We start from the raw sequence: 12,059 nt of genomic DNA on the forward strand, positions 1-12,059 counted from the left end.
CCTGAACTGCGTCAGGCAATGGGGCCCAAGGCTGCCAGGTAATCTGCAAATAAAACACAGTTTGTTATCCACTGATATTGAAAGATCAATGTAAAGCGAAGCTTAAATGAATTATAATGTTTGACATACCTCGGTTGTGGTGATGGTATCGAAGTAACGACGAAAGAACATAAATGACTCTCGTGGCCTCCACTCACATCTCACGTCGAAGCGGTCGGAGAACGGGACATCGAGAGGAATCTCCTTGTCTGGCACCAGGGCAAGCCTTGGGAAGTAGGCATACACCCACAACTGTGCAGTGTGACAGAACAAGTTATGAGCATGCTTATCAGATAAAGCAGTATACAGATAAAGTAGTATGCAGAAAAAAGCAGAAAGCAGTATGTGCAGTGTATTGTGCAGTATGTGCGGTGTATTGAGTACAAATAATGAAAAAAAGAACTGAAAAGATAGAAAAGGAAATATGTACCTCCCAGGCTCGCCAGTAGCCTCCAAGCAGCTGCCCGCTGAGGCGGGAGGATGAACTCATATAGCCGTAGAGAGTGACCAAGCCGGCGGCACCCCAGTCGTAGCGGCGGATCTGTGTCACATCCACAAGTGCGCTCAACAAGTAGACGGCCACTGTCTTCGCTCGGTCGGCGAAGAGCGTAGTCGCCAGCAAGAACATAATGAAGCCCTAGGCGTACTGCTCCTCCTCCTCCCGGGTGGTAGGTGCCTGGATTAGGAAATGATCCACGAACCAAGAGTATCACACAAACCCTGCTCGAGCGAGAGGTGGCTAAGTGCCGAACAAATAAAGCTGAGCGGCGTCCCACTCGTCCATGTCTGTATCAAAGGGGATCGGATCACCCCCCACTCCGATGCCTGTGAGCATGGAGAAATTGAAGGGAGTCATCGTCATCTCCCCGGTGGCGGAACGGTGGAAGGAGTCGGTGGTGTCCCACCGCCTCTCCACCAAAGTGGCAAGAAGCGGCCTGCTCGAGAGTTCCATGCAGAAGGTCCCAAAGCCGGCCTGGTCGACGATGCGACGAACCGCGTCAGGTAGCTTCATGTAATATCCGCGAGCGACGGTATTCCCATACCCTCAGAAGGCATGGAAATCTCCATGTGGTCAAAACAAACGGTTGCGAAGTAGTGTTATAAATACAGTGTTGAATGCACTCAGAATCATCGAAAATACAGTGTGTGTGCACGTGTTCAGATTCAAACAGATATTGGGTTCAGGTGTGCTCGTAGTGAACTCCAGCATATGATGTATCAGTGTGCTTGAGTGAATCAATGAAAATACAGTGTGTATGCACGTGTTCAGATTCAAACATATACTGGGTGCGGGTATGCTCGCAGTGAACTCTAGCATATGATGTATCAGTGTGTTTGAGTGAATCAGTGAAAATGCAGTGTCTATGCACGTATTCATATTCAAACAGATATTGGGTGCGGGTGTGCTTGCAATGAATTCCAGCATCTGATGTATCAGTGTGTTTAAGTGAATCAGTGAAAATGTGGTGTGTGTGCACGTGTTCAGATTCAAACAGATATCGGGTGCGGATGTGCTCGTAGTGAATTCCAGCATGTGATGTATCAGTGTATTTGAGTTAAATTAGGGAAAATGCGGCGTGTGTGCACGTGTTCAGATTCAAACAGATATCGGGCGCGGGTGCGCTCGCAGTGAACTACAACATGTAGTGTATTAGTGTGTCTGAGTTAAGCAGTTAAAGAACAAGTTTGACTATTGCAGTTATATGTTCTACATCGTGGGAAATGAAACAGAGGAAGAGTGTACCACGGAAGCGCCATAGGACAAGTGTCACTCTGGCTCGCGCAATAGAAGCTCCGGTAGCACACCCCTCACGAAGATGCTGAAGTGACGGATGCTGTCGCGAGGCAATACGTGTATCGCCGGCCTGTAGGTCGTCGGGTCGAACGGCCGGATGTGAAGAGGCAGGAACTCCGCCTCAGGGTCCATGTCCATCTCCGGAGGAGCCCCAAAGCCTGGAAAGTCGTCTGCCATCTCAAGAATAGTGTGAAAAGGGCAGAAAGTGTGAAAACCGGGCAAGAATGTGAAAGGTCAACCCAAAAGTCAACCCCGAGAGGGTGAAAAATAGGCGAAAAGGCTGGAGTCCAAAAGAGGCACAAAGATTGAGCTAAACTCGAGGGAAACAAACCCCAAGTGGTGGAAATCGAGAAAAGTACACTGAAACTGAGATTTGTTCAGTTTAAAACATGCAAAACGAGGAGGGTTTTTGCGAATCGAACGACGAAAAGCGATGAAAACAAGGAGAAAAACACGGATCGAAGGTGGGAAAATCGCCTAGAAAGAAGGGGGAGGAGTTTTCGAGTTTGTGAGAAGTGAAAATATGGGGTTTGGAACCCCATATTTAAAGACCCGTGGCCAAAGGACAAAATTACCCCGATTTAGCAATTTTTGGTCGGTCGGCCACATTGTTAGCTGATCGGCTAAACATTTGGCCGACGGCCTTATTTCATGGCCGATGGATGGCCAGTGGCCTCCCCTTGGGGTCACTGAGCCTCCCACACCCTTGTTTGGGTCATTTATGTGGTCTGGAACCTTCATTACTCAAGACAGTGCAAAGAAATGGACTTTTGAAGTTTGACCGGCCTCCGTGTTGATCTCGAACTATGTCTTTTGTGAGCGATGCTCGGTAGAGATTCAATAATCGCTTTAAAAGCATTGCATTGCGTGTGTTCTCTTGTTTATGATTCACACACATGGGTTGCATCGTTATGCACGTTTACACACGTTGTAGCGCACCCAACTTGCATTGTTATCACTTGTCTCGTTATACACGTACTACAATGCGTTGTAACGCACACTGGTCTTACATTGTTATGCATTGTTCATTTGCATTGTTGTGCATTTCAAGAAACGTGCGTTGTCGCGTGTGTCAGTTCATTTGCATTGTCATGCATTTCAAGAAACGTACGTTATCTCGCATTTCAGTTCATATGCATTGTCATGCATTTCAAGAAACATGCGTTGTCACGCATTTCAGTTCATTTGCATTGTCATGCATTTCAAGAAACGTGCATTGTAGCGCATTTGAGTCCATTTGCATTGTCATGCATTTCCAAAAAACGTGCATTGTCGTCCATTTCTTCATTTGCATTTTCATGCATCTTCCTTATCTCGCATTGTCATGCGCATTTCATTCGCATTGTCATGCATTTCCTTAAACATGCATTATCCTGCATTTCTTCACTTTGCATTGTTATGCACTTCAATAATTTACATTTCGTGTACATTTCAAACAATTTGCATTGTTATGCATCTTTCATTTGCATTGTCATGGATTCTGAACAACTCACATTGGCATGCATCTTCCACTTGCATTATCATGCATGTTAATCTCTCGCATTATCTAACTTTTCTCCACTCGCGTGCCGCGTGTAGACGTATCTAACTTTTCTCCACTCGCGTGCCACATGTGGACATATCTAACTCTAATTTTTCTCCACTCACGTGCCGCGTGTGGACGTATCTAACTCTAACTTTTCTCCACTCGCGTGCCGCGTGTGGACGTATCTAACTTTTCTCCACTTGCATGTCGCGTGTGGACGTATCTAACTCTAACTTTTCTCCACTCGCGTGCCGTGTGTGGACGTATCTAACTCTAACTTTTCTCCACTTGCGTGCCGCGTGTGGAAGTCTCTAACTTTTCTCTACTCGCGTGCCGCGTGTGGACGTAACTAACCCTTACTAACCTTTATTACCCCCTTTCTCCTCTTTTCACATTGTGACACACATTGCATGCGTTTTTGCGTGTGCTTTACTTCTATGTGTTTATGCACTTTCTCCCCTTTTCAAGTTCCTATACACATTGCATGCGTTGTCGCGTTATGCTTTACTTATATGTGTTCAAGTTCCGATACACATTGCATGTGTTGTCGCGTTATGCTTTACTTATATGTGTTCAAGTTCCTATACACATTGCAGGCGTTGTCACGTCATACTTTACTTATATGTGTTTATGCCTTCCTTGCCTTACACATTGCATACGTTGTCACGTATGCTTTACTTATATGTGTTTATGTTTCAAATCGCATTGTTATGCACAGACTTGGGTTGCGTTGTTATGCACCCCTTTCACCCGCATTGTCATGCACCCCCCTCACTTGCGTTGTCACACACTTTTCACTTGCGTTGTTATGCATGTTTTTAATGATATTGTACCTGTTAAGTTTCTCTTCTTTTGCAGGCATGATATTGTATGTACGGTTCATTTGAAGTTGGAACGACCAGACGAACCGCACAGGTATTGTATTCTCCGCATTAAACATAGCGAGAATTGCATAATTCTCTTACATTCTTTCTGCATTGTAATGTAGTTTGGCTTTTGGCTTACTTAAAGCTGTTGCATGTTATGCTTCGTTACAGCTTTCTTTGCATGATCATAAGTTATGCTCGGCTTTGTGCATTGTTCTTGCATCTTGCCCCTGTCTTCGGGCACATATCTTTTCTAGTTTGTATGTTTTGTCTAAGTCTTCAGCCTTGTCAAAAATGGGTCGTCTCCGAGCTTTGACATTCACTCCCGTCATTGTTATGACTTTCGAGTTCTATCAAAGAGGGGCAACTATAGACACCCCATTTTTGACCGTCCTCAAGACGTGGACGTCACCGTTTGAACACTTGGTGACCATCCATGTTCGTGTTCGTTTTGAGTTCTCGGAGGTCTCGGTCACGCGTCTTGCCTCAAGATCTCTTAACTTGATTGTTTTGTGCTTGGTTGTGGACCAAACACTTGTATTTCTATTTTTGAGGGAAGAGAGTGGCTTGTTGGCCATCCCCTTAACCCACCGGCCATGGCATGATGCCACCGGCCCCTTTTTCTAGCCCTCGGCCAAAGGTTGTGGCCGGTCGGCACATTTTTTGGACGATCGGCCACCTTTATTGGTCAATCGGCCATTTATGCTGGTCGACCCCTTTCCATCTGCTTTTGACAGATATTTTATGCCAGCTGTCACAGCTGGCATCCACTTTTCACCCCCTCCATACACGTGTATGGAGGGATTTGTTCCATTGTGTTAGCTTCTCCAAGAAGCTTAGGAATTGAATTCCTATAAGATGGGAGGCCCTCCTCCCTCTCTAGGGGTTTTGAATTTTAGGGTTAGAAGTTTTATATCTATCTATCTCTATATCTCTCTCCCTTTTGATTTGTGTGTGTATCCTGTGCTCAAAAGGTGTTTTTGCTCTTAGTTTTGCACTAAGACACCTAGTGTTACACTATACCTTGGAGCTGAGGTCCCTTAAGGCTGATTTTGGGGTTCTTGATTTGATTGGAACTCAGAAATTTGCTGGGGTGGTGTTCTTGAAGAGGTTCTTCAAGGGTAAGAAACTTACCCCTTTATTCCCCATTTTTGCACAAGCTTTTGACTTATCTTGCTTATTGTTTTAATCTTAGCTATAAACTAATAAAAGTTCTATTTTTACTTGCTTTAGAACTTTGTTTGAGGTCACTTTGAGGTTTGGGGTTGTTTCATCCCTCTAAGGCCTTGTTAGGCCTTGTTTTAGGCTATAACTTTTGGCCATTGTTTTGGTCTTTGCATGACCTCTCTACCACTGAAATCCAGAGGATTTTCAGTGGTGGAGAGGTGGTTTTGAGGTCCTAAATGGGAGAGGGTCATCCCCTCTCCATGTTGTCTTTAATGCTTGCATAAATGACTTATGTTGTAGCATGTTTGCCTAGCTTGTTTTAGCTCTATTTCAGTATATATCAGGCCTTGTTTTGCCATGATATAACACTGTTTTAAGTTGGTTTAGGCATGCCATGCATGCTTTGTATACTTGTCTTGTAATCCCATGATTTGGCCTAACATGCATCATGTTGTAATATGTCTTTCTAGCATGATTTTGGCTTGGCTTCAAGAAGTTTTTATCCATGTTTTGGTATGCTTGAGGTCTGATTTTGGTTGTTTGGGTCATCCATGACTTTCTTTGTATAGCTACCATGCAATCCAGCTTGTAGGCTTCGAGTATTGAATCCCCTAGCGTGCATTACTTGGCCTATTTCAGTGATTTGGAGTCACTTACCATGTCATTTCAGTCCATATGGCATGCTTGTTTACTTATATTTGATGCTCCTTTAATGCCTTAAAGAGTTGTCATTTTGTGCTCCTTGTTTAGACCATTGTGTATGCTATTATGTATGGGCCATTTGGATGCCATCTAAGTGTGTTTTTGGCCTTGTCCTTACCTGCATTGGGACTGTTTTGAGTCCCTTTGACCCTTTGGGACTTGCCTTGTGTGGCCATGGTTTGGCCCCTTTGGTTAGCCTTAGGCTTTGGACCTTCTTGCATGCTTTGTCTGCTTGGTTTATGTGACTTGGCATCATTCCTAGCCTCATTTCAGAGCATGTAACATCGTCACATTTGCATCATTTTCATTCCTTTTGAGTGTGCTTGAAAGTTCCCCTTTGATGCTTAAGCTTTAGGCCAATTACCGTGCATGTTTGTATGTGCATTTGTCCCTTATCTCTTAGTATCTTGGCCACTAATTTGGTTCTATTTGAGAGTCGTCCATATTAGTTTAAGACCATTCCCGCATGTTGTTGCATGCTTGCCTTGCGTGTTGTTGCATACTCGACCCATTAACATGCTGTTGCATGCTTAAGTGGTAGTGCATTTGGTATGCATTCTTTTGGTTTTAGGTTGCCTAACATGTTGTTACATGTTTGCCTCACATGTTGTTACATGATTGAATGAAGTCACATGCTTGTTTGCATGCTTGTCTTTGCATATTGTTATGTGCTAATTGTCTTGTATAGCCTTATTGCTTACATGCTTGTGTAGCACTAGTGTGCTTGCATGCTTAGGTCGCATAGCATTGTACATACATCTCTTGCCTCTTGATCAACTATGATAGAGGTTGGGGCTCTTTATGTGTTTATGTGCATTTCATTTGATATTAAAGTTGCACACTTGGCATCTTGGGCCATCATGCATTGACATGCGTGATTGATGGCTCGAGGGTTGAAAACCGTACTCCTTGGAGTCTCAAACATGATGAGGAGGGTGGTGGTGTATACATTGCTTTGAAAATGCATTTCCATGTCTTGTCTATCCTCTGCTGCAGCAAAACAGGGTTCTGCAGGAAGAGATGGCCGGTCGGTCATCTTAGGTGCCAGTCGGCCAACCATTTGTGGCCGAGAGCCCTATTCATGGTCGATGACCAGTTCTGCATGGCTGGTGGTGTTTCCTCTTGGCCAGTGGCCTCTCAAAACTCCCAGGGAGTGTTTCAGAAGCAACTTTGAGACTTGTGCATTGTTCAGAGGTGCAGAGCAGTGAAAACAGAGGCAGCATGAGCATGGTGATGGATTTCTAAGCGGAGCCGAACATGCGTGCATTTGTCCCTCTTCCCGAGGCTGTTTTACTGCTTTATTAGCTTAGTTAATTTGCTTAACTAGTTAAGTGGTCTGTAATAATTAATTAGCTAGAGTAGTTAATTATTTATGAGGCTTGTATTATTCTTTCGGACCCTCTGAGAAAGGGCGAATTTTGTAATAAGTGTGCATGTGTATGATGCATGTCTTCCAACCTCCACTTCTTTCTCCCTTTTACTTACCTGCTTTCGATGGTTAGTTTTAGGGCATGTTTCAATTAGCATACCTTATGCTTACTTGTTTTGCATCATTCATTCGTATCGCATGCTCCAGGCTCGACTTATCATGCTAATTGCATTGTATTTCAATTCCAAGTTGAATACGTGCATCGAATTGTTGCATCTCATATGCCATTGTAGCTTACCCGAGCCTATTCTAGTTGCATTTCGCCTGCGATGCATTAGCCATCTTAACATGGACTAGGATCATACATTTGATTACTAACATGTTCACTGTTTCAGCGCGGAGTACACTGTAAGTGTTTATGCTTTAGCATCTTGCATGTGCGTAAGTGTTAACATGACAGCATGTTTACCATGAGGCTATGTGCTTATGTGATATAACTGCTTGAATGCCTGTGGGTGAAGGTTGGTTTGCTTGAATTGGAATAATTAGTCGAAACCTGTATTTTAGCCTACTTGCGAGTAGCAAACTTCAAACCATTTCGAAATAAACGGATATGCGACGTTTTGTTCCAAATGAGGTGATCGAGTCTATACTTGTATGCTGTGCGCATCACATAGTAATTTTAGGCTAATAACCGGAATAAGAGCGCATAATGATTTCAAAACTCGATATCATGGTTAGTAGTGGCCGATCTTTGATCGGGCGAGCAGGGGTGCTCACGAGTGACCTTCCCCAATCATACCCAAGTTCCCGAGCCGAGGCAACTTTGGTGATGACGGACACGTGGCCTTAGGCACAAGTCAGGGTTTCCTAAATTTCCCAAAATAAAATATTTAGGTGGCGACTTTGTATCTGGAAAAGCAGTCCATGTTTGGCACTTCTTTGAAAATCTGTTTTCAAAACGATTTGCCAGATTTGGACTCTTTGGTGATTTATCAGTCTTGCATTGCACATTGCAAGATTAGATTAAGAACCGTGACATTTGAGTCCGAACTGTAGTGAGCCCGAATGAACAAAACAGGATTCTCCTCCCGAGATGTTCGGGGACGTCTACAGTGCCTCTTTGAATGAAGTCAACAGACAGCAGCTAATTACCTTCTTACTCGGCAACCTTGACGTGTTTGTCTGGTCGCCGTATGAGATGCTGGGGGTAGATCCATCTGTCTCTCCTTATCGTTTGAATGTCGACCCCAAACGTAAGCCGATTATACAGAAAAGTTGGCGGTCAGCTACAGAGCACACTGCCGCCGTTGTTAAAGAGGTTGACCGGTTTCTTGACACCGGAGCAATCAGGGAAGTGACCTACCCAACATGGCCCTCGAATACTGTGGTTGTGAAGAAAAAAAGTGGGACTTGGCGTGTCTACATTGATTTCACTGACCTAAACAAAGCTTGCCACAAGGATTGTTTTCTCCTATCCATAATTGACCAACTTGTAGATACTACGGCACGTCACCAGCGTATGAGCTTCCTTGATGCCTACAAAGGCTACCATCAAATTGCCATGCATCTGGAGGACCAAGACAAAACTGCATTCCTCACCCCAAGAGGAACCTATTGCTATATGGTTATGCCTTTTGGGCTGAAGAATGCAGGGGTAACTTACCAAAAACTAGTCACTGCCATGTTCAAGGAGCAACTCGGCCACACTATGGAAGTTTACATTGATGATATGGTGGTCAAGTCCAAAGAAGAGCAACCTCATCTAGCCAACTTGGAAGAGACATTCGGCATTCTACACAAATACAGAATGAAGCTAAACGCTTCCAAATGTGCATTTGGGATCGACTTTGGTAATTTCTTGGGTTACATTGTCAACCACCGAGGAATCGAAGCCAACCCAAGGCAAATCACCACAATCCTGGAACTCGGCTCCCCTCAGTCAGTCAAGGAGGTTCAGAAGTTGATGGGGATGGCCGCTGCACTAAACAGGTTCATCAGTCATTCCATGGACCGCTGCCGACAATTCTTTCAGACACTACGGTAGGGTAAAGCTTTTGAATGGACCTCTGAGTGCGAAGCCATTTTTAACGGTCTGAAGTCTTATCTCCGATCTGTTCCACTTTTGACAACACCATCGGCAGGCGACCCGCTCATTTTACATCTGGCCATCTCTGACCGGGCTGTCAGCACCGTATGGTTGATGGAACAGCTTGGAGAGCAGCGACCAGTGTATTATGTGAGCAAGGCAATGGTTGACGCCAAAACCCATTACCTTCCATTGGAAAAACACATCCTGGCCCTCGTCATGGCGGCAAGAAAACTGATGCACTACTTCCAGGGGCATAGCATCGGGGTACTAATAGATTACCCCCTCTGATCAGTACTACGTAGTACAGAAGCATCAGGGCACGTTTCGAAATGGGTTCTCGAACTCGGCTAGTACGATATTCAATTTCTGCCTAGAACCTCAATCAAGGGACAAGTGCTTGCTGATTTTGTAGCCGAATTCACGGGGGGTGTTGCCGACTTCAAGACCAACCAAACTTAACCCAAGCCGAATTGGAGAATTTATGTGGGGGACATTTGGTAGTTGTATTGTGACGGGTCATCCAATCAACGGGGCAGTGGAGCCAGAGTCGTGATCATGGCTCCCGACGGCGCAATAATTGAGCAGGCCGTCAAACTCGGTTTCAAAGCATTGAATAACAAGGCTGAATACGAAGCTCTTCTAACCGGTTTGCGGAATGCACACCTTCTGGGTGCTCGGCATTTGCTTGTATTTTGCGATTCAAAACTGGTGATCAATCAGCTAAAGGGGGAGTACGCGGCCAAAAATGACCATACATGAAAACGGCTAACTCCTTGCTGGCAAAATTTGACCATCATGAAATGAATAAAATAACACGTGATCAGAACACACATGCAGATGCCCTTGCTTGCCTAGCCTCTGCCATTATCTCAGAGATTAAACGGACCATCGAAGTAGGTTTCATCTCGGAGCCAAGCATTGGCCCTTCGGCGAAAGTCCAGGTCAATGTCATAGAGTCAGGACCGAGTTGGATAGACCCCATTGCTGCATTCCTGTCTTCCGAACAGCTCCCAGCGGACAAGAAAGAAGCGTACAAGCTGCGAAACAAAGCCCTGCGATACTACTTGGATCCGCAAGGAAAGCTTTATAAAAAATCCCTTTCTGGTCCATACCTGGGATGCGTGCATCTGAACAAAGTCGAAGAGCTTCTAACTGAAATACATGAAGGCAGTTGTGGCACACATTTTGGCGGGCACTCTTTGGCTCATCGAGCTGTGACACAGGGGTATTACTAGCCGACAATGAGAGCCGATGCCGAGTGTTACGTGAACAAGTGTGAACAGTTCCAGAAGTTCTCTTCTTTGATTCACCTGTCTGCTGAAGAGTTAAGTTCCATAACCAGCCCTTGGCCATTCGCTCAATGGGTTGACATCATCGGACCGCTACCTCGTGCCCAGGATAACAAGCGATTTCTGATCGTCGCGACTGATTATTTCACGAAATGGGTAGAAGCGGAGGCACTAACGCACATCCGAGATACCGATGTAAAGCATTTCGTATGGAGAAATATTATAACGCGGTTCGGCATTCCCGGAGCACTTATATCAGACAACGGCACCCAGTTTGACTGCGGAGTCTAACGGGAGCTTTGCAGTAAGTATGGTATTCGGCCCAACTTCTCCACCCCGGCTTATCCAGAGAGTAATAGCCAAGCTGAAGCCTCCAATAAAACCATTTTAGATGGCATCAAAAAGAGGCTAGAAAAGGCGAAAGGCCGATGGGTTGAAGAACTGCCGGGTGTATTATGGCTCATCGCATAACCCCGAGACGGTCCACCGGGGAAACGCCATTCGCTTTGTGCTTTGGAACACAGGCAATTATCCCCCTGGAGATCAGCCTCCCAACCTTGAAATCAAAAGATTTTGACATGGGCCGAAACAATATGATGCTGGCTTTGGATTTGACTCTGATTGAAGAACGAAGAGGCCGTGCCCTTACCACCATGGCACGGTACCAGCAACAGCTTGCTAAGTCGTATAACCAACGTGTCCAGCTACGCTGCTATGTACTAGGTGAATTGCTCCTGAAGAAAGTGCTTCCAGCTGTTAGGAAGCTGGCTGATGGAAAGTTAGGTCCTAATTGAGACGGCCCCTACCAGATCGACTCAGTGGCCAGAACGGGGCCTTATCATCTCAAAGACATATTTGGCAGGAGTCTGCCACGCGTTTGGAACTCCCCGCATTTGCGTAAATTCTATCATTAGACCCGACTTGTAGGGCATGATAACTGTTTGAATGATCCGCCATGAACAGATTTCACTTTTGCAATGCAAAGTTTTGTTTTTTCTTATTGTGTAACTCAGTTCAAGACCTCCGATTAAAACTCCGAATTTGGAGCCCCATCAGTGCAAGATACTTTTGGGCCGATTAAGACACTGGATTCGGAGCGCCATTCGTGGATGTCACGATGAAGTTGGAGCCTCATTAGTGCATGACACTTTTGGGCCGATTAAGACTCTGGATTCAGAGCGCCCTTCGTGCATGTCACGATTGGCCAAGACAAAA

General features: G+C 45.1%; 1 protein-coding gene across 1 annotated transcript; it reads left to right on the forward strand.

The window, feature by feature from the left end:
- Positions 1-11,299: 11,299 nt before the first annotated feature.
- On the forward strand, positions 11,300-11,638 carry LOC145813145 (uncharacterized). The gene has a single exon (XM_082908417.1). It carries the CDS (start codon positions 11,300-11,302, stop codon positions 11,636-11,638), a length of 339 nt encoding a protein of 112 aa, XP_082764543.1.
- The last annotated feature ends 421 nt before the right edge of the window (positions 11,639-12,059 follow it).

Source organism: Camellia sinensis, chromosome 15 (genome assembly GCF_055761805.1).
Source record: "Camellia sinensis isolate YWXY chromosome 15, ASM5576180v1, whole genome shotgun sequence".
NCBI lineage: Eukaryota > Viridiplantae > Streptophyta > Magnoliopsida > Ericales > Theaceae > Camellia > Camellia sinensis.

Bases quoted from the DNA above. Each gene is read 5' to 3' on its own strand.
- LOC145813145 (XM_082908417.1), top strand. From the start codon at position 11,300: ATGGCTCATCGCATAACCCCGAGACGGTCCACCGGGGAAACGCCATTC.